Source organism: Pempheris klunzingeri, chromosome 12 (genome assembly GCF_042242105.1).
Source record: "Pempheris klunzingeri isolate RE-2024b chromosome 12, fPemKlu1.hap1, whole genome shotgun sequence".
In the NCBI taxonomy this organism is placed as follows: domain Eukaryota; kingdom Metazoa; phylum Chordata; class Actinopteri; order Acropomatiformes; family Pempheridae; genus Pempheris; species Pempheris klunzingeri.
In genome coordinates, this window is record NC_092023.1 from 16,430,144 (window position 1) to 16,453,566 (window position 23,423).

The 23,423-nt window shown below is 40.1% G+C and overlaps 1 protein-coding gene across 1 annotated transcript in view; it reads left to right on the top strand.

The window, feature by feature from the left end:
• Positions 1-23,423, top strand: part of hectd2 (HECT domain containing 2) — a 46,693-nt gene that overhangs the window by 15,260 nt on the left and 8,010 nt on the right. Inside the window, exons 8-18 of the mRNA XM_070841561.1 lie at positions 1,828-1,937; positions 3,589-3,737; positions 3,881-4,004; positions 5,830-5,926; positions 6,094-6,201; positions 7,393-7,525; positions 11,440-11,528; positions 17,277-17,341; positions 17,614-17,707; positions 19,726-19,800; positions 22,430-22,517. Of these exons, the coding sequence (XP_070697662.1) occupies positions 1,828-1,937; positions 3,589-3,737; positions 3,881-4,004; positions 5,830-5,926; positions 6,094-6,201; positions 7,393-7,525; positions 11,440-11,528; positions 17,277-17,341; positions 17,614-17,707; positions 19,726-19,800; positions 22,430-22,517 (1,132 nt within the window). The remainder of the gene's footprint in view (positions 1-1,827; positions 1,938-3,588; positions 3,738-3,880; positions 4,005-5,829; positions 5,927-6,093; positions 6,202-7,392; positions 7,526-11,439; positions 11,529-17,276; positions 17,342-17,613; positions 17,708-19,725; positions 19,801-22,429; positions 22,518-23,423) is intronic.

Consider the following 23,423-nt stretch of genomic DNA (forward strand, 5'->3'; position numbering starts at 1 on the left):
AAAATGTCTTCATTGTTCAGTCCTCTCTGTCATCATGTGCAATCATCACTGCGATGTTTAGCCTGTGAATGTCCAGGGCTTATGTTCATTAAAGGCCACTAAAAGCCATACACATAAACATATGACGTGAGCCCCACAATACTGTTGAAGAAGGCTCTGTTCCAAGGCTGTAGTTTATTAGTGTTTCACTTCAGCACCACAAGCCCACAAAAATGCCACCAATAGCAGCTCTTAAATGTGTGGTCCACCTAAGAAATGTCATAGAAACTGAGACAAAATAAACCTTTTTTTAATCAGGAGCAACGTTTTTTTCAGTGTAGCTTACAGATGCCAGCTGTCAATAATCAATAGCATTAATTTGCAGCTGTGTTTCACTAGATGTCCATGCTGGGTGTCAGCTGGAGGATCCTCGGGGTCGCAATAAACAGGATCACAAGTGGATTCGTTTGTAGAGCTGATCCATAAATGATCCTGGTCCTAATTGTGCCGCTCAGCTCAGGGCATCCATACTTTAAGTGAAACTTTGGGATATATGTGCACTTTTATCTTTATGCAACACTTCGGCCAAACAACAACTGTTTTTTATTCTTTCTTGCCTTTTTCTCCCACACTGTTTTTTTCTTTAACATCTTTTTTGTTTTCCCATTAGTGCCGGTAGGCAGAAATCTCTCCCTCTCTTTCTTATTCTGCCTTCATTTTCTGCTTGTGAGTTCCTCTCTTGGATCCTATTTGATCCTATTTTTGATCTCTCTCTCTCCCTCTCTCTCTTTCCCTCGGTCCCTCTGCCTCTCCCTCTGAGATGGAGACAGAGAGAACTCTCTCCCTCTATTTCTCCCCTTCTCTCTCTCTCTCTTTCTCCAGTCTGATTTCCTTATATGGTTTTGGGAATTAGAATCAGATAAAGACAGGAATCTACAGTAGTTCCACTGTGGTTCCACGCTCCATCAACACACACACACACACACACACACACACACACACACACACACACACACACACACAAGCCAACTGTCTGATTTTGTCCCATTTGACTTTGAGGACTCGCCTCATCTTCCAACTCTCAGGAGAACACAACCGCACACACACACACACACACACAGATCGGGATAGGGTGAGGTCATGTTGGAGTTGAGGACTGCTGGTTTCCTGTCTGATGATGACTCTCCCTCCTTTAAAGGCTTTGCAAGCTACACTTTGAGCTCTTCCCTTTCCCTCACTCTTCATCTCCGCGTTGCAAACATGTAAAGAGTAATGGGAGCTCTTTGGGATTATCTCACTTATTGTGTCATGTGTTATTGCTTTTCATTGCATCCAAACATCAGTCTAACAGCCAGAACCTCATGTTCTCAAAGCCTGGACTTTGCAGAAAACAGCCATTTAAATCCAGCTCGAGTCTCTCCTAAAGAACTGAACCACAGTTCTTTCAATTAAAACCAAGTAAATTACTGAGACATTAAAATACTATAATAAAGTCTGACAGGATCCATTTTATTTCTTGTCTTTTGACCGATCTGACCTCATTTTTGCAGACAAGTGTTCTCATCTCAGTTATTAACTAGATGAGTAAAATGTTCATACAAAAATAAGAGTCAAGTTGTAGTAAAGTGCCGTTATCTTTTAATTACGCAGGCATCCACAATGAAAACCTTCGAGGCTTGAATGCGGAGACTTTTTGTCCTAAAATGTAAAAACTCCAAGTTGTGTTCCAAAGTCACCAGCTGTGTCTCAGTTTAGAGGTTTTAACACCAAATATATGTTGTCACAATATGATGTATTCTGCTCTGTGTGTGTGTGTGTGTGTGTGTGTGTGTGTGTGTGTGTGAGCAGAACCCCCAGTACTCGAGCACCAGCACCTACGTGATCTACGCTCACCTGCTGAGGCAAATTGCTGCTCTGTCTGAGGCTGACCACCACTTCCTGGTTCACTGGCTCAAAAAGTAAGTGTGTAACTGTGAATGTGAACGTGAATGTGTATGTGACAAACTTTGATGTCTTTTTGAACATTGAAACCATGTAACCTGTTCTATTAGGACCTCCAACTACCAGTGTGAACTTGACTGAGCAGAATATGGGACCTTTTTTGTATTTTTCTTCCAACTGTCATCTATTTCTGTGATTCCATCCGGCAGCAGTTTTAAACCTTTAAAGTGTCACTGAAATGAAAAAGGAAATCATGTCCTTATGCAGAGTGATCAAAGCAAAGCCACATTATCTGTATTTTTGTATTTGTATTGATGCTCTATTATCTTTCAATGCTTTTCCTCACCTAAACCGAGCCTAAGGATAGTGGTATATTTTGCATGTTTTAAAGTCTTCTTAGGGATTTGTGATTTGGGGCTCTGTAAATAACTTCAGGATGTGTAGGCGGATTGGGTCTTGTCATCTCGTCTTTGCAGCAGGGTTAGCATGTGATTGATTGTATGATGGGAACGTAAATTTAAAGAGTTTCCACCTATGGAAACTCTGGAGAGACTTTGCTCTGGCTCACTTCCCTCATGCAAATATCACAGACAGCCTCCAGCTCTGATGAATGTCTCTTGTCCTTTGGTACAAACCCCAAATTCTGACAAACTGCAGCAGTTGCATTCTTTTTAGCAACCAGTGTGATCTGCTTCACCATCTTTGTTTTCCTCCTCTACTCTGAGAAGGGGGAGTCATGCAGCAGTAATAACAGAGACATGTTCACCCTGTTCAAGTCTTCTACATATTCATTTTTAGCATATATTACTGCGGTTGTGTGACCTGTGTGGCATCACCTCTCAGCCTGGAAGAAACACTATCAGAGGCTAATGCTAAAAATGAAAATAAGAATGAATTTCCTCTATTATCAGGAAATTTTGATTGTCATTTGAATTCTGTAAGTGGTACCAATTATTGAAAACTATGAAGTATGAAGAGTTTGCATCAAATTCTTGGTTTTGTTTGCTTATCCTTTGATCATACACACTTTTTAGGTAATGATTTTGTATGTATTGTAAGTATTTTATTAGTATTAGTATTAGTGTTTGTGTTGTGACCAAATTAAAGATCACTTTAATATCTGCACTAAAATGGCATTTAGGCATCAAATTGGCAGAGACTTGGTGAGCCAGTGAGGAGACACTGGCGCCTTCATTTCTAAACCTGGTGTCCGGTCAGTTTAAAACATTTTTCAGATTTAGAACTCTGCAACTGTGTCTCCATGGTGTTTCATCATGTCGTTCCTAACTTTTCCAAAACATAATCCACTTCCAGACAGTTTTATAAAATCTTGCAGCTTTTAAAACTTGACACACACACGCCTACCAGTGTAAGCCAGCTTCTGTGCGTCTCTCTCAGCCGGAATAAGGAGCCCTGAAAAATGCGCCCTGTTTGTGGTAATGATTTACAAGCGAGCTGCTTCAAATTACAAGTTCTGCTTGGTCCCGCTCAGATCCAAAAACCCAATTTCTCCATCCAGCGCTGCTATTTTTTCCCCTCTCTTGAAGTGTGAGTGTCTATTTTTGTGCATGTTATATTTCAGGGTATGTGCAATTTGTGCAGTTTTGACTCTGTCATGATGCTGATGGTAACTAATATTAACTTTGTGTATGTGTGTGTGTGTCTCAGGCTGTCGGCGAGGCGTTTCAGGCAGCTGGTAGAGCGCCTCCTGCAGTTCATCTCCACCCGACTGTTTCCTGCAGAACCTGACGAACTTCCTCCTCTGGCCAAGTGCTCCTGGTGGATTCCCTCTGCGACCAAAGTGCTCGGCCTGTTCAGTGAGTCTCACACACACACACACACACACACACACACACACACACTTACATCACTGTAACAGCTTGCTAAAGCCTGTATTTATTGTATGCAGTACAATGATGTACAAGCCACAGATTATTTTGTCACACTTCCCTCTCCTCAGACGCAGCCAACAGTGTTTCCTCACCTCCCATCATGCCTTTCACCGACTTCTACAACATCACTCTGGAGCACATAGACTTCATGGAGGAGTACAGGACCTGGCAGAACTACGGCAACTCAAATAGGTCAGATGTCTGCCAGTCTCTTTGTCTCTTTGTGGATACAGTTTAAATAGTAAAGTGACTTCAGTGGCTCTCATGCCTGGTAAAGTAAAACCAAATCATGCCACATTGACAGAATTATTGTTTGATTTGTGATAGAAAATTTTCACCCAGTAAATATTTAAAAAGTTGCATGACTGTGTTTGTAACAACTTTGGGGGAGAGGTCAACTTGCTGCAAAAAACATCCAATCAGGGAGCTTCAGATTGTGTTGCTGGGTGAAGTTAGAGGCAGAGCCTTGTAGAAGTAAACTCAGAAACCTGAGTCAGTCCACTTTTGATTTTTGGATCAAATTTGGATCATCTTGGTGCAGAGTTTTCTTTTTGAGCAAAAAAAGCACCCGCCCAGTTTTTGAGTTGATGTGCACTGATTTTATAATTAAAAGTAAGCTTTTAATTGGAAATGAATGCTTGTTTTCATCAATCAGCTAGTAAAATGCCCTCAGTAGACTGAAGATCTCTGCCAGGTAATCTCTGCTGCACCTTAACATAGCCTAACCTTAATCTCTAACCACCATAAGCCTTGCAAGATATTTATTTAGAGTTTTAAATTCATTAAAATATTTGTTACAGTTTGGTCCTCCTAGCGTGTTTGTAATTCTTGACTCCAGTTGCATAGACAACAGGTTTTAAACGTGTTGTATACTGTAACTGTTTCAATAAAATTCTTGGGGATTAATTCATTATTCATTCATTCAGAACATATCAAGTATGGAATTAATCAGCGGGTGCTCTGGTTCAAAACCAGACCAAACTTTTCTATGGTTGTCGAAAGCCTTTAGTTCTGAGATGCCAAACTGAAGCAGATGCCATGCGACCCTGACCAGCAGGTTAGGAGGAGTGAGAAGTCAGCAGTCAGTGATGGCATAAAACAGTCAATAAAACAGGTTCTTCAAAAATTATGAATCACCACAACTGTGAAAGGTCATTCAGCATGAATGTGCAAGAAAAATATTAAATATTTGACTGTTTAGATTATAAATTGTTGCACAATAGCGAAACATGGCCGCTTGTAGTGATGTCTTCAAGTTGCTTGCTTTGGCAAACCAACCGCCCAAAACCCAAATGAAATGTAGTTTAATGCAGTTCAGTTCAATAATATGAAACAGAGAATAGCAGCAAATCCTCAGCAGTAAATAATCAGCGCAAGAAGTTGGCTTATACTCACTAAATGTAAATGGATGAATGGATGAATGGCGGAGCAGTGGATCAGACAGCGAGTAGTGACTTTTCCCAGGGATGGTGTCTCTGGTCTCGCCTGCTAATACGGACCAGAAACGCTAACAGATGTGACAGCACATCAGCTTGACTAAGCACTAGCCGTGACCAAGAGCAATGTTTGCTCCTTCTGAAGATTCCTGGAAGTCTGACTGAGCATCTCCTCCTGAGCAGAGACAAAGTCACATTCCCACAGCTGCAGTTTATCCAGAACCATGGAAACACTTTCAGAAGCCGTGAAGTCTGCTTCACGCTGCGTCGCGGCTCGTTAACGTCTGATAAAGGAAATGGATGAAGAGTGTACAGTTCAAATAATCGGCTCTAAAAGTCCCTGGCTGCTGCGCTTGGGAATTCTGCTCATGTCGAGCTCAGAGGGTGTCGGTTTCACTGCCTGCTCGATTGGATATAGCCTATAATTTTAAAAGAGTTTTGAGAGTTGATCTGGAACAAAGTGTTTTCATTCTGTAGTCTTTAAAGAAATATATATTTGTGAAACTGATGGTAGCAAAACAGATTAAGAAATACCTTTTCAGGGTTATTAACTTTTCGTGTTTCTTTTCGCACTTTCTCAGGTTTTCCTTCTGTCAGTTTCCCTTCATCCTCTCGACTGTGGTGAAGAAAGCCATCATTCAGAAAGACTCTGAGCAACAGATGATAAGTCAGGCCAGGGTGAGACACACACACACACACACACACACACACAAACACAAACATATACACAAAAACACAGACACACTGCACTATCACTATCACAACCCTAACTTAAATCTAATTCCAGCCTCAACTCTAAGGTGTGTGTGTGTGTGTGTGTGTGTGTGCGTGTGTGTGTTTCACAGCAAAGCCTGGTCAGTAAGGTTTCTCGCAGGCAGAGAGTGGACATGAACCTTCTGTTCCTCAACATTAAAGTACGACGAGCACAACTCCTCAGCGACTCACTGGATGAGGTTGGTGCACATTTACACTCAAACTCACGCACACACACACACACACTCACGCACTCACGCACACAGATAAACACACTTATTCTCATCACATCTGTTTTTAATCCATAATCCTAATAAAAACACTAATAAATAATAAATCAGATTATATGAGGAAATGGAGACTCATTTTTCTCTTTTTTACTTTTATTGTTTTATACCAAGTAATATATATATATATATACACACACACACATATATATATATATATACACACATATATATTAACTCATCTCCCAAAGGAAGTTGGAAGTTGGTCTGTGTCAGTGACCACAGACAAGATACGTTTGCATCTATGCAGAAATATTTGCCTTGAGCTCTGTAGAATATCGCTTGATTTATTGAAATATGTTCGAGGCCTCACATCCAATCAGAAAGCAGCATTGTCTGCAGACAGTGTGGCGCTGGTCCAGTGCCAAACTCGCTGTCATTGAACCAAATAACAACCATTTGCAGTTTAATTAGAGCCATTCTGCATACATTTGCCTGTGAGTAGTTTATCTACGTGCAGCCTCCACTGAGGCACTGAGCAGAGATAATGAAGGAGGAAGGAATTCATCTCCCAGATGTGGACAAGCGCTTTGGTTGGAAACTGGAAACTTTATGGCCTTATGAGGTTGTGATGACAAACAAAAAATATAATTTTTGAAATGTGTTTTGTAATGAGAGAAAAACAGGCAATTTTGTGGTCTGGTAACTACATACAAGAAACTGACACAAAACAAATACAGAGCCATTCACAAGGATGTAGAAGTATGCCTTTAATGTTCTACATTCATTCAACCTCAAACAGTCAGTGTAACTTAAACCTAACTGTAGAGCTGATGTGAACCCTCAAATCTAAGTGATGCTAAATGAAAGTTTCTTCAAGAAGTGAGATTCAGGCCAAGGTCTTTAGTGTTCATGAAGTTTTTTCATCTGCAGAAGTTAAATATCAGAATCAGGAACTGGTTTATTGCCTCAAAGTTTTTGACAGTCAATGGAATTTCTCTTGGCTGGTTGATACATACAGTATAATAAACAGAGAGGTAAATGAAATAAAAAACTAAAAAATAAAGTTCTGCAGCACAGCATACAAAACAACAATAACATTAAAAGTGAACTGGTAATTCTTTGTTGGATCTCACCTGTTTGTTTTGTCTCCTCCTTCCGTAGCTGACGAGGAAGCGGTGCGACCTGAAGAAGAAGCTGCGGGTGACATTTGTCGGGGAGGCGGGGCTGGACATGGGCGGCCTGACGAAGGAGTGGTTCCTGCTGCTGGTCCGACAGATCTTCCACACAGACTACGGTGAGACACACTTTCGGTTCGCAGGCGTCTGGCAGCATGTGGCGTCAGTGTAACGCAGGCGGCCTTCAGCTGCCGTGGTTGTTGCGATCTGTGTGCAGCTGAGAACAGATAATGCTGAAAGTCTAGAGAGCAAATCCAGTTTGATTCAAAGTCAATGGAAAGTGAAGCAGTACTTAATTGAAAACAAGCTGAAGGGAAATCAGATTTTTATTGGATAAAAATGGAAAGTAAATTTTCATTAGATGGAGGTCTCAGTGGACAAGCTGTGTGAGTTTTCAGGCAGGTGAAACTGCTGCAGGAGTAAGTGTCAGATGGCTGAGAAAAGCGGTCAGTGTTGGTTTTGGAAACTCTGCAGCAAACTCATTTAAGACCAGAGCGGCTCTTATTATGACGGCCTTCTTCTCTGTTTCTCTTTCCAGTTTACTCTCCCGTCTTACTGCCTTACTCGAACAATCCCTATATCTCATAGTGTCCGAGTCACTTTGTGTGTCTTTTACTCATTCTCCTCCTCTTTCATCCCTCAAAAAGGAGGCAGTCCTGTCCATGCCTGCATGGTTAAAGGAACAGTCCACCAAATATTGATGTTTTGAGTGTCAGATTCACATTCCTGTAGCCTGTGAATAGTTTATATCTTGCTCCTTCTTTGATCAGCTGCACTTTGGATTCACAGCAGTGAAGTTTGACAGTGAAGAAAAAAACTTCTATAGACTCCCATAGAAACTTTTGAACTTTGCAGCACATCCACATCTTATTGAACATGCAGTACAACTCAATGGTGGAGAAGTGGATTGTGCTGCAGAAGTACTTTGAGTTTCTTTGGAGGTTTTTATCATAACATCTAAACCATAACTTTTTCAAAAGACAACACTGGTATTATTCTATTTTTTCTTCTTATTGCCAGCAATATCCCATGAAAAGACCAAAACTAAGTTTGTCTCCCAATGTTTTTTGATTTCCCTACCCTGTCATCTTCAATCCACTGGTGCCTCATTTAGACGTAAATCTATAAAAACTAGTATCTAGGTTGATTTTTTTTTTTAAAAAAGATCCAATAATATGCTAAAATAACTGGACACTGTAGTTTTAAATTTACTCTGAATTTACTCAAATAGAAAGAAATAGTGCATTTGTTGGGGACTATTTTCATCAGTGGATTATTCACATTTGGTGGTGTAGTGAGTCTTTTAGTCAGCAGGAAGGTGTGTGTGGGACTAAAAGTCCAAATAAACTACGAGCTGTGTGTTCATGGTAATGAAAGAACAATGGAGCTCTGAGGCACAACTTACAAGTAAACAATACTTGTTGGTAGATACAATCATTGCTGGATTGGGTCTTTTCGTGTGACTTCTTGACTATAACAAAAATCAAATTAGCCTGATCCTTGAATCTTATGTTACATCCCAACCTTCCAATTCAACAAGCTGTAGTTCTGCCCCTTGTTTACCCAATGAATGACTGACATCAGCAGGTCTTTGTAGATGTTGCGATCTGTTGAGTGTTTTCAAGTTCTCAAAATTAAATGACAAAATATATAGTTTGTCCAAGCCAGCTAGAATGAGTAGAAATACATACAGTAGAAACAGTAAAAAAAAAAAAAAAAGAAAATTAGTATTATGATATTACAGATAAATTAAGGCACATTAACGAATTGGTGACGTTTAGGGAACGATCATGGTTCGGGTTGAAGTAAGTCCTCCAAAGTTAGTGGAGCTTTGTTGTTATGGTTACCATAATAATACCACAATGAACACTTGGTTAAGGTTAGAGAATGATTGCAGTCATGATTCAATAATAATAACATCAACTGTTGGTTGGAAATGGGAAATGAACAGCCATCTCCCACGTTCGAATCTAATGTTTTGTTGAGCGATCCATCCATCCAGTCACCTGACTTCTTCACTTGTTCCTGTCATAGTGATGCTAGATGGCTTTGCCACTCGACCAAAAACATAGTACTTTTTGGGGCACTTGCTGTTGTTGTTCTTGGAAGGACAGTCTTGTTTTAACGGTTTAGCGTGGAGTGGAGTCACACTGCAAAGATGGCTGGGAGTTGGTGTTCGATGGATATTATTTTAATCCAAACCTAAAATGAATTTATGTGAAATGTGAGTATATCGTTTCTCAAGCGAAACGTTTTTTTTTGTGTTTCCATCACTGTTGCTGCCTGTAACCACAAGAAACATTCTCACATCATGTGAGGGTGAAAAGCTTTTTAAACATTGATATAGAGTTTTCTCCAAGCTTTGCTGTTTCAGTTCAGTCTTTCTCGTTCAGTATTCTGAAAATTTGCATAGAAAATACTTGAATGGAAACCAAATGAACGTCTGTCTGTGCATCTTCCTCTACTCTCTCTTCCTCGCTCCCTCTCTGTCCCCCTCTCTCTCTCTCTCTCTCCCTCTGTGTGTGTGTGTGTGTGTGTGTGTCTCTCTCCCCTCTGGTTGAGTTGTTCTTTCCATCGTCTTTCCGTCTTTCCGCGGTCGTCTGTGTTTTTGGTGCCAGGGGACGTCAGCCCAAAGCAACACACTCAATGAAAGCTGTGTTCCCCTCATTAGCAGCACAGGGAAAGCCCCAGCTCTGCCTCACACACACACACACACATACAGAAACACACACAGCTGCACACTGGCAGGTGTACACACACACACACACACACACACACGCACACACAGACAGGCTCTTTTATGCGTGAAACGGTGTCAGTTTCTGGTGTTCAGCGATGTGAGCGGTCCAGATGTGTGTCTCCGCTCAGAACAGACTGCTGCTGTTTCTTTCAGTAAGAGCTGGAAACGTGTCCGTACTGTCGAGTTCATTCTACTGAACTACCTGCTCATTATCCTTTTTTGCAATGGCTCTGACACTCACATCATACATTTAACACAAACAGAGTGTTGACAAGGTGTTAACAAGTACTGTGTACTACCATGCAGATTTTAGTTTACAGTGAAAGGGAGACAGTTTATCACAGCTCTGTTGTACTGTTTCTTATTGAACTGTACTGTACAGCTCCTCTCGGCTTAACTGAGCTTTATAGTGAGTTTCAGTTCATTGTTTATATGTTCAGTTCTTTAAACTTAAATGTTCTGATTCACTCTCACGGCTCTTATGCTGTGGTTTTTCATAGAAAAAGCTGTAAAAAGCTGTTGTACACAACCTGCTGAGCATCAAACAGCAGATAGAGCAGATGGAGAATTTTGGAGCTAAAGAGGGGTGGTGGAGACCCAAAAGAGAGCGACAAGTGAGAATATTGAACTCACATTCATCAGGTGATGCAAACACAACTCCACATGAAGGATCAAATTGCTCCATATCTGCCTGATGTGGAAATACACAACTGTTCACAAACAAAGTCATCATATCAAGGTGATGATGAAAAATAAGGTGATGATGAAAAATAAGTTGTTGTAGGTTTAATTAAATATTTATCTGATAAATAATGCTGACAATTGTATCATTGTTATTTCTCTCCTTTATTACTTCTCTCATTTACTCCTTTTTTTAATTTCTTCTTTTCTACTTTCCGTCCTCTGCATGTTTGCTTTATCTTCCCATCTTCCATTTCTTCATTCCATCTGTCTTTGCTCTTACAGTTGTGTGGTTCCTCTTTACATTTCACTCCTGCATTGATTCATTTATTCAAAATTATCCAGTTAGGTGTATTCATCCTCCTGTTATTTTCCTTAATTTGATTTTACTCACCCATCGTTTCTTTTTTTCACCCATGTTCTGTTTGCTCCTTTAGTTTGTTTTCTTTTTCCTTCGATCCTTGGCTTCATCTATACTCTATACACTATACTATATCTATACTCCATCTCTCCCCTTGTCAGTCCATCAGTTTCTCATTCAGTCAGGCTTTATTGATTTATTAATTACTGGAGATGTGCTAAATCTAACTGATTCGTATTTTTGGTTTTCAGGAATGTTCACCTACATGAAGGACTCACGCTGCCATTGGTTCAGCAGTTGGAAGTGTGACAACTATTCGGAGTTCCAGTTGGTTGGGACTGTATCCTTTATCAAAAAAACACAAAAACATCAGGATATAATAAATAATGATAATAATGATAACAACAGCAATAATAATAATAATAAATCAGTCGCACAGGCATTAAAGACAAGTCATATAAATATATATATATATATATATATATATATATATATATATATATATATATATATATATATATATATATATATATGAATTATATATATATATATATATATATGAATAGTATATATATATATATATATATATATATATATATATATATATATATATATATATATATATAGTCACATAAGAAGCAAAATGTACCAATAAAAAAGAACAATAACACAATGACTATAAATACTTTAGAACAATGATTCTAAGAAAGGTAAGATTATTTGAAAGCAAGATTATAAAAATAATTCCTGAACTGCTTCTGAATAATTTCCAGTGATACAATAAATAAAAACATGCACGTACTGTTTAGGTAAATAGAGGTGGGAGTGCACAAACACACCACATTTGCATTTTAATGTTCTTACATTATATTCAGTGGTTTCACACCTTCTGGCTGTTGCTGTCGGTAGGTCTGATGCACACACTCATATAGGCACTCTTGTTCTTAAACCCCCACCCATCCCCTCCCCCACATGCTTTAACACTCCTCTATTTTAAACCACAGAGGATAAAGAGATACTATAATGTGTGTTTTAGGCTGCAAACTTGCACGCTGAACAGACACACTGCAAAATGAATACATCTTTTTTCAGCTCAGAATATAGAATTAAAACGGACAAGAGGCTCAGTGATTTCACACCCACATACTCTTACATAACAATCGCGTCAAATAAAATGTGACTGTTCAGCTGAGTATTGTAAAAGACACTGGCAATAACAGTTTTTTTTTAACAACGGACGCTGCAGGCTTTGGATGTTGCTAGCAGTGGTTTAGTGTTTTAAAGGTGTATGTAGATTGAATGTGAAGTGTTTTTGCAGTCAGACTACAAACAGCCAGTGTGTCGACTGTGCAGATGTTTGGTCAAGCTACCACTAAGCGACTCTGTGTTTATTTGTGTCCTTGAGCTCAGAATCAGACTGATTGATTTCAAATATCCTAGCAGGACTCCAGCTGTTTCTGTTTTCTAGATTCTCTTCTTTTCTTTATACTTTGAAGTAGAGTCCGTCCCAGCTGTGCTTGAGCCGGAAAAGAAACAGCATCAGTACTCCAAGCCAGCAGAATACAGAGCATGCACACTCTGCATACAGGGCGGTGAATCATGTGCAATAGCTATTGAACTGTTGAATTGAAACTGTAAATAACCAAGATTTTCCTAATGCATAAATACTCTGACTTCAATTGCACAAACTCTCCAAACACATAGACCCGAAACCCACCAGGCTCGATGCGGGCCATATCTGGACAGAGGATTTCAAAGCATAAATCTAAGCTTTTATCCAGCAACCTTATGTCCTATAAATTATGTTTATATACACAGCTGCTAATTTGCAACTGCGATTTGTTAGGAAACATAATTGCTGCCTGGGGTTGTGTTCAAAGGCAGCATTTCTCCCCAGTTAGGTAAGTGTTTCATTTTTGAACAGCACAGAAGTCAGAGAGGTTGTCGGGGTGGGTAGACACCAGAGCCCGGGGTTCACGTCCTGAGTCCCGCATGTGGTTTAGGTTTAGGTGACAGAAGCATTTTGGTTAGAGAAAGACTGTGGCTTCAGTTAAATGTTGGTAAAGTAAAACCAAGTCTTGTTCTAGTTCAAGTCACTTTTTCAGCATTGAACTGAGAATAAACATAACTTAACTTAACTAATGCTTTTGTTGTTCTTTTGTCAGAGCAGATACGAATACATTTTACTGATACGTCCGGTATTAAAACTTGATGACTTGCCGGATAAATTACTTATTTTTTTCTTGTTATGTTAATTAAAAAAACAGTTTGCTGTTGCTTCTTTCAAAACACATTTGCTGTTTCAAATTAGTAGTATGTTTATGTGATTTTGCGGAGAAAGGTTTTTTTTTCCAGCAGCTTTCCAACTAAAGATCACTTATCATACCTCAATCAGCTGCACATTTTGTCCTGTTCTTACGTCTTGTTTGAGCTGAAAATGGGCCTTTGTTGGCTTGATAATAACTACAGCACGTGTGCCTGCAAGTTGCAGTAGCGATTAATGAGAAATCTAACAACAATCTAACAAACTAACACACATCTAATACTGCTTAGTGTTAATTCTTCACTGAATTTGAAACATTTTCAACTTACTTACTTTCCTCAATTAAAGCATACCTGCCTTTTTTTTGGGGGTATCTTTCCCCTGACATGACTTTCTAGTGGCCCAGAGTCATTGGCCAGCTGCCGTTATTGATACATTTTATTTTATCAATTTATTTTATTCCAATACAGAGCAGAAATGAGGCGGATATACATCTCTGTGAAACATTCAGACATGACTTTCAGAATCCTGCAGGGTAGCTCTGCTGTTGCTTATGCTGTTTGTAAAATGTACTTTCAAGACAATGTGCATATGTGTATGTGCATATGCTCTATGTGAGAGGTGTTTATATACAGAATATGTGTGTCTAGCTTGTGTGAATCGAGATCCAGTCCAGCACTTTATCCTTCGTTACTAGCCAGCTGGGAACTGTCAAAAGGTTATATAACCTAATAGCTGCCTGTTCCCAGCCAGGTTAGTGTGTGTGTGTGTGTGTGTGTGAGTGTGTGAGTGTGTGTGTGTGTGTGTGCGAGTGCATGTGCATGCATGTGTGTGTGTGTCTGCGTGTTTGGTTGAGGGCAAAAACACTGACTGTTTGAGGAAAAATGTCAGATAGGGAAGAAAGATAGAAATAAGAAAAGAGAGAAAAGAAAGGGTGTGTCTGTGTGTGTGTGTGTGTGTGTGTGTGTGTGTGTGTGTGTGTCTGTGTGTGTGCGTGCGTGTGTGTGTGTGTGTGTGCGTGCGTGTGTGCTCCTGGGTGTTCCATGCATGTTCCACATGTGTGCTTGTGCTAAGAGCTAATTAATCAATCTCCCTCATTCCTGTTAAGTCGTCATGGTAGCCCTGCGTCACTATGGAGATGGAGAGGGAGCGGTGGAGAGCGAAGGAGCCTGGAGAAAACATGTGTAACAGAGGCAGAGAGAGAGATAAATGAAAAGCAGAAAGAAAATGGTGTAGTGGAGGGTGTAAGATGGAAAGAGAGAGTATAAACAGATGTAATCAAAAAGGAACAAACATAGATGAGAGAGCAGAGAAGAAGAGAGACAAAGTGGGACATGAAGAGAGAAAGATGATGAGATTGAGCCACGGCTGCCTTTTGTGTAATGTATCACAGTCACACTGTGTGACTGCAGCATGTAAACCCCATAACCTCTGAAATATTGAAAAACAGGGCCAGAACATTAAAAAAATAAAGTCAGAAAATATAAATAAAACAGATAAAACATTAAGCAGTGAAAACTAAGCAGAACGAAAATAAATAAAATAAAATAAAAACGGTAAGGTCATGAACATAATTGTAGGAAGATACATTTTCATTATCGTTGTCCAAAAAATTTCATTAACGAATTTAGGACCAATGGATTGCAACATAGTAATCGCATGAGGTTAAATGCACCAAATTTGGTGTAGATTCACATCTAAATCTTATTAGATTTATAAAGCCCTTAAGCCTACACATGTTTCATACATCTCAATCATTGTGAAATTGTTCACAAAGGCACAAGTCTGACATGTGGAATAAAGTGATTTTAACTGTCCTAAAGCTACTGTACGTGTCGGGAATCGTGTATATAAGGCGACATTTTCATTGTCATTTTTCAAATCACAGTTTTGTTTTCAGTCACATCTGAAATTTTGATAGAGATTTAGCTGCATAGCAGACATTTACAGCACCTTGGAAGTAGACCAACATGCATGCATACTTGTTTTGTCATCAAGTTTGTATTCACAACTGTGCATTGTGGTCAAAGAGGGCAACTTCGGCTTGATGAGGGGCCCTGAAAGCTCCAGGTTTACTCTGTGTGTGTTGACTCGCTTGTGCAAATTTAACTGCAAATTTGCCTAGAGTAGGTCCTCCTTTATTCCCTTAGTTTGAGTTAGATGTCACATATGCCTACTGTAAATGAGTTTGTGTTTAATTTAATGATTACACAGCAGTGCTGGAGCCGGGGAGTCTTCCATTTTTTACCAATACATGCTGATGGTTCAGTTAGGCTCAGTAGTGCTTGTAAGGAAAAGCTAATATCAGCATGCTAACATGCTCACAATGATGACTAATGTTTAGCAGGCAAGTTTACCTTGTTTACTCGTCTTAGTTTAGCGTCTTAGCATGCTAATATTTGCTAATAAGCAATAACCACAAGGTACACCTAATGGAGGGTAATGGGAATGTCATTAGTTTTTAAATAGTTGTCATAAATCAAATAAAAAGTGTTGGACAAATTAAGGAGTGTTTGTACAAAATAACATGGTAATCCATGAAATAACTGAGATATTTCAGTCTGGACTAAACAGGTGGAACAACCGGCAGACAGACAGACACACAGACAGACATACATTGCCATAGAGCCATGCATGCTTGCATGACTAAATGTGTACAGAGTGGAGGGAACAGGCCTAGACGGGACTTAGCATCTCATTTTCTCCCTGGACCACCCAGCAGCATAATCTTGCCATGACTGTCACATAAACCTGATTGAGTTTTATTGTTGTTGATTGTTTTTTGAGACCTTGATATTTGCAGAATATTGTTGCACAATCTGTTTTCTGTTTGTTGCTTTGCGGCCCGTCTTGCTGTCGCACCAATAAAGCAACACTTTCAGAACCACTCTGACACACAGAAGGAAGTGGGTATAAAAGCAGACAGAGAGAGACAGAGATGTAATGCGAAACAGAGTGGGCATAAATAGAGAGGGAGAGAGGGAGGGGAGGTGAGAGAGAGGCTGAGAGGGAGGGTGAGAGAGAGGCTGAGCTTTATTCACGTCTGTCCCATAAAGTGAAGATATATGAACGAGGGCCTCTAAATGCTTTTTTGTTACACTCTCTTTGAAATCTGTGTGTGTGTGTGTGTGTGTGTGTGTGTGTGTGTGTGCGTGTGTGACTTGTTAATGACCTTAATGCTTGTGGTAATAGTACAGTTTACGTTTATTTTCATGGGGCTGCATGTGTGTGTCTGTGTGTGTCACCTACCTGTAATCAGTAGTGTTCAGTTCACAGACACACACTCAACCTACACACACAATTACACCACATATGGTCACCACATGTGGCAGCTGTGAGCACTTTGTGTGTGTGTGTGTGTGTGTGCGTGTGAGTGTGTGTGTGTGTGCTGGATCACCGCCCCTTGGACATACAAAAAGAAAATGCGGGTTAATAGCACGTCAGTACATGAACTCACCATCGCCCAGCCACACATGCACACACACACACACGTACAAGTTCACACACTGAAGTTCCACTATGAAATCGTTTAGTCTGCGTTAAACTCTTTCTGCCGTAAATGCTGTAAAAGAAAAAAACAAGACTGGCCGGTCTCTTTTCACTTCACACACACACACACACATAGTAGCAGTCTGTCAAATGAACCATGAGGTCACATTTTACACTGTGACTTTTCAGACTGAACATCAGTAGAAGAGACGTTATCCATCTAATTATTTCAGTTGTTTGATAAAGAGCCTGTGTTGACTTCGGTTCCCACTCTCACTTTTATTCCTTGTGTTTGTTTTCACTGAGAATTTCCTCCTTAACCTGCTGTGCTATCAGCTGATGGGCTTAGCAGTTTACAACAGCATCGCTTTGGACATCCACTTCCCCCTCTACTGTTACAGGTGGGTGTATGTGTGTGTGTGTGTGTGTGTGTTTGTTTCCATCTATCACACCTTGACAATACTTCTCTAAGGACAGCTGCACTGATGGTAAAATCCAACACCGGATAGAACAAGACTCATCAGAGACATTACTTAGATTGCAAAGAGTGCTTCCACAGCTAACAGCAGTGTACAGCTGCTGCGGAAAGGTTTCCCTGCTCCAACCCCAAGACGAATATTTAAGTGAAATGTAGTGTATCTTGTAACTTAGTTGATTTTGTCCATCCTTACAGGAAGCTCCTGACTCCACCTACTGTACCATGTGACCAAAATGCCCTCGTAGGCATGGCTACCGCCACCCTGGACGACCTGCAGCAGATCATGCCGGTATGTGTCTCCGCCTGATACGTCACGAGTTTGAATCTCAGACTGTGTGTGCTGAGATAGGAGCTTAAAAGAGGAGTGTAATTTTGCAACGAGTCAGTGACGACTAACCTTTCACTTATTTATTCACTTTCTTCTGTAATGACATATTTATGTTTTCGTTTGTTGACGTATTTTTGTTTGAGGTGGTTAAAAAAAAATGTAATTCAAACAGTCAACTCAACTTTTAAATCACCCACAGCGACATATTCAGTCTGAGTTGTGTTAAATTGAACTAAAAAAGTCTTTTAATCCCTAAATCTCTATCTTGGCATGCTCACACTTGCATTTCTCTGCTCTGCCACTAGAGGGTGCCAGAGTTAAACTTTTCAGCTCAGTGTTCACCCTCCGATCCCACTAACCATCGTCCTTGTCGAGTCTAAATCTATCTTCGTGTGTTGGTACCAGATCAAAGTCGACCACCAGATTAAATATTCAGCTTTGTTAACTTTGATTCAAACCCTTGTATACATTTTGTCCTCTTCTCCCACTTTTCACTTTAAATATGCTGATCAAACTGCAATTTTTCACTGTACATTCTTTTATTTTTATTTTGAGGTAATATGCAAATTATTTGATCTTTTTTTTTATTTGATTTTTTTTTTGTATCGATGGTTCGTGTGCTCACCTTCAGCCATTCACCCTCATAGTCTTGTCTGTTACTTTACTGTTTTCTCTGTGAGCAAATTAAGTCCAAATCTCGAGTTAAACACTTTAATGTCTTAATAACAGTTTTTTTTTTTTTAGATTTCTATCCAGATTTTTCAGTGTTTGTTTTGGTAAAGTTCACATTTAACACTTGTTGAGTGCTCCCAGATGTGTTCCCACTGTTGAAACTACTTCCCTCCCATTCTCTCTCTCTCCCTCTTTCTGTGTCTCTCATACACACAGCAGTTTAGAAGCTCAGTCTCTCACACACACATACATTCTCCACCCGACTCATGCATGCCAGTGTATACGTCCCAGCTGTACAAGCTGTACTCACATCATCCACTTCCTTGGTCTCAGTGTGTGAACACTTTTTGGCTAATAGTAACATAATACTATCCCCTAAGCTGTTACGAGTGCAGTTAGGAGATTTGCAGTTTGAAAAAAACTTTTTATTTACGCAGTTTTACAGTAAATATCAGCTAACAGCTGCTGTGCATTTTTATTTGAATAAATGAGATTTGAGTGAGTGACAGACACAGTTGCTATCAAAGACTGAAGTGCATTTAGGCTAGGCATTGCATGCCACACACCTGCTGCAGGGGCCGACAGTTTTAGTCTGCAACTTAGCAAAAATAGTGCGCTCACTTTTTGTCCTCAGTGTGGAACAGAGGCACACTGTGTGCCAGATGAGACAGTTCACCTGGACTGTGCAGCAGCGTTGACAGACAGACCCTGAACTGTCTCTTGAAAGTCGTTCAGAGTTAACTGATCCTCACCGTGAAGGTCGAAAACTGGCTTCCCGCTAGGATACAGGCACATGCAGACACACACACACATACACTCACATAGGCACATACACACAAAGATTCACACACTTGGATGCTAAAACTGGCCCTGTGGTTGCATAACAGCAGGATATCAGATATGAGGCCTGCAGTTGGCCATAACTCTGGTGACCCCAGACAAGCAAGGCATTCAAACTTTATTCAGCAAATGCTTGATTCTGTATGACCAAGTGGAGCTTTGGGGCCTTCCTAAAGTGTGTTCTGATATTCACTAACCTGAAACAGTGACATGCCTCGGAGTTACCTCAGTATTATTAGAGTCCAGATCCCTGCGATGCTGCAGCCTTTGAGACAGCTTGTCACTTGTCCTCTAACACTAGTTTGATGTCCTGTCTGAAGAATGTGTCATTGAAAATCATGAAGTCATTGAAGTCATGAAGTTTTCCCACCAATGAAAACAGAAAACAAAAGCTCTGACTTGCAAAAATGTAAAAAATAAAAAAAACACCTGAACCTTTCTGACCCTGAGCTCGTGTCTGTCTGCAGGAGCTGGCTCATGGTTTGGGGGAGCTGCTGAGCTACGAGGGAAACGTAGAGGAGGACTTCTACCTCACCTTCCAGGTATGAAGATACACTTAAAGCTCAGGTAGGAGGTTCATAAAGAGTGGGTTATATGAATTTAAGAGATTGCAAAGGGAAAGAGTTCTCCTATTATATGAGATTGAACATGTTTTCAATGCAGAGAAGTATAAAAATTGACAGAAAAGGTCACTTACATGAGTAAAGAAATAGGATAATCTTTTTATTTTTATTGTGACTTCCTTGTCTTCAGTTTAGTATTACCACGATGCTTGATAAGCTGTTTAACTTACCTGCATATGAAAACTTTCTTACCAGATATTTATTTCTGTTTTATTATCACTGATGTTAATGATGTGAGAAATCTTTGGGGACATATAAAGCACTTCAAGGGACTCTGTTAAAACTCAGGACACACACACACACACACACACACACACACACACACACACCCGCAGACGTCATGGTTAGTCTCGGCAGGTCTGACGGTGCTGACAGACAGCTGTGACTGCTGTCGCTGCTGTGTGATTTTAATAAAGACCAAAGGGTGATATGGATAACTGATGTCATACAGCAGATTAGTCAAACGTCAAGGTGATTGATGCAAATAGTCATTTATTCAACTATCAAAATGTTGGGTTTTGGTAAGCATGAACAGTTTGGTTCCAAATATCAGAAATATTCTTCCACATGAATTAATTGAGGATAAAATAACCAATAACGGATGACCAGAGATTGTTAACTGAATTGAAACTCAGCATTATTTATTTATTAATTCAGTTATTAAAAATCTTCAACTTCCTGGATAGATATGTGTAGCATTTGTGAGCTTCAGACTTGTACAGTGACGCTCTTCAACTGCTCACCTTTACCTGCGAAAACTAAACTTTTCTTCCTGTAACTAAATACATACGATGTATTATATACTGCAGTATTTTCAAACCGACTTATTTAAACATCTATTGTAAATAAATGTACTGTTAACAACACAAAAAAGTTTAACACTGCATTATAAGACATGCAGGCTGCTTCAAAATGCAGTTATTTTTGGTGGACATTCATTATCGAAATATCGCCAAGTTCCTCACACAGAGTTTTACGTTACATGACATCAGCATGTTTTATGAAACCGCCCTGTCAGAGCATGCTGGTGCCTGCCACTGAGCGTAGTTACCAGTTATAATGGAGTACATTATGGTGCAGCTGGGTTTCCACATGAAGCCGGAACATATGTGAGAAGACATATTATGTGAAAGGCGACTGGAGGTGTTATTTTAACCCACAGTGTGAGCTGTGGGCTGGTCACACTCGCACATTTATGGCACAGCTGAACCCACTGACCTGCAGCACAGTGGCTCTCTCGCTCTGTAGTTTCTATAGCTCTCATTCACTGTGACTCCCCGTTTTTTTGCTGTGTTTGTTCATCAGTATGCGTCTCTTTTACTGTATTTATAATCCTCTATTTTTCGCACACATATAAGTTGGTACTGCTGTTCTTGCTACAGCCCTCGCTGACATAATGTATTCCCCTATAACCCCGCAAGTTTATTCACATACCACACATGAAGTGTTGTTGACACAGTCTGTCCTTTGGGGAAATGTGCTTATTCTCTTTCTTAGCAAGAGTTAGATGGAAAAGACTGATTCCACTTATGTCTGTACTCTAAATGTGAAGCTATCCTCCAAAGATCCAGCAATTTATTTTTGTCCCGCACGGGGCAGATGAGTCTGAGACTTCTCTGTCAAGCAGGATTTATGCGATCTGTTTGTGTCTGACTGTACTCTCAGGAGGACATCATCTATTAATGTAACACACATGTGGTTATGGCCATACCATTAATAATACCATTAATAAATACCCAAGTGTAAGAACAACCATTTGTTACATGCTGGAACTACTTCTTGGTCGGGCGCAGTGACTTTCTGTCGTGTTGTCATATTTCACCAAGACAGTGAAGGAATTAGTTTGCTGAATTTACCCGTGTAGTCTGTTATGGTTTAGTTCCAACTCCCTCATTTTTTCTTAATAAGTGACAGACCTTTATCAGACAGCATCTGACATATCATTACCTCATAAACTGATATGTTGAGCAGCTGCCTATAAACGCGTCCAGGAGACACAGAGCAACACTTGAACGTATTTGAATTTTTGCTTTTGTTGACCAGATGAAAGTAAGTCCAAGCTCTGGTTGGTCTCCACTAACTTCTTCAAAAAATATTTGGCTCTTCAGTTGCTAGATGCTCTGCTGTCTTCTTCGTCACTTTGTCGGTCTGCTGTTTCGTGCTGGACAGAAAAGCCAAAAGTAAAGCCAAAGGATTGAGTTGAAAGTTCTCTACGGGTTCTTCCTCCCAGCGACATCTTGCACAACATGTGGAGTCATTTTCTCTCTTGATAGTGTAAAAATGTTATTTAGTCTGGGGTTATGATTCATCGTCTTGCGTGGTAGTTTGCTGCCATCGGTGGGTGTGTTTGTGAATGGATGAATGAGAGGATACTTGTAAACCACTTTTGATAGAAGTGCTATATAAATGCAACCATTAATCATCTCTTAAGATAATAAAAGTTATTTGCTCCTGGAAAATCTGGTTAATTGTTCACATACCCTACATACATAATCCACATAACTTCACAAATGTGAAGTTATACTTTGTGTGGTTGTGTGTGTTGCAGGTGTTCCAGGAAGAAATGGGTGTGGTCAAATCCTACAACCTGAAGCCTGGAGGAGACAAAATCCCTGTCACCAAGCAGAACAGGAAGGGTGAGTCCACAGTGAGAGTCTCAGCATTGGGCATGTTTCGTGACTTGAATGACTCAGCGGTCTTTCATGCAGCAAACGTGGTGACTGGTGCACAGATCACCTTTAAACCTGCACGGACCTGCAGCCTATATAATAAAGAGCAGATAATCCAAACAGCTTCAAGTCACTGCTAACAACCATACATTGCTATTGCACAAATTCCACGCCAGCTACACATTTTTTTCAACTTACTGGTTAAAATAGTAGCACATGGCAGGGTGAAACAATGCTGCAATGGCATCAGGCTACCTCAAAGCCAACTAACAGCCTGCACCATACACTACAGGTTGCAGCTGTCAACTTAAAATAAAGGAAGTGGTTAATCATATGACATGGTTAAAATAGCACAGGTTTAGCTAACCAACATCATCAACATTGTGTATTAGCCCAGACCTGACAGTAATGTTTGTTCACTGCTGGTGATGAGGTGTTTAATTCAATTAACAGTAAAATCAGGTCATGCATTGTTCTCCTTGGGGTTTCTGTTGTTGCTATGGTGACGCCGTGGTGGCAAGTCATCTGGGCACCTGACTGTCTGTATCAGGCTGTGTGCCAAACCATCCAGTTGCTTTCAATATAGTGGAAAAAGTGGAAAACGTTGACCTGCTGGTGGCGCTACGTGAAAAATGAAGCAGTCACCATGACTGTCTGGACCACATTGGGAATCCATCCATCCAATAGCTGCTGAGATACTTCAGTCTGGATACCAAGTGGTGGACTGACAGATCACATTGCCATCCCTAGAGCGTAGTTCAATCAACCAGCTGCTGCAGCCAATGCCACTCATATTCACGAGTGAGTGGGTTTGATTTCAGAAGTGGATGGTGAGGGGGGACCGTGAAGAAAGAAAGCCTTTTCATCACATTT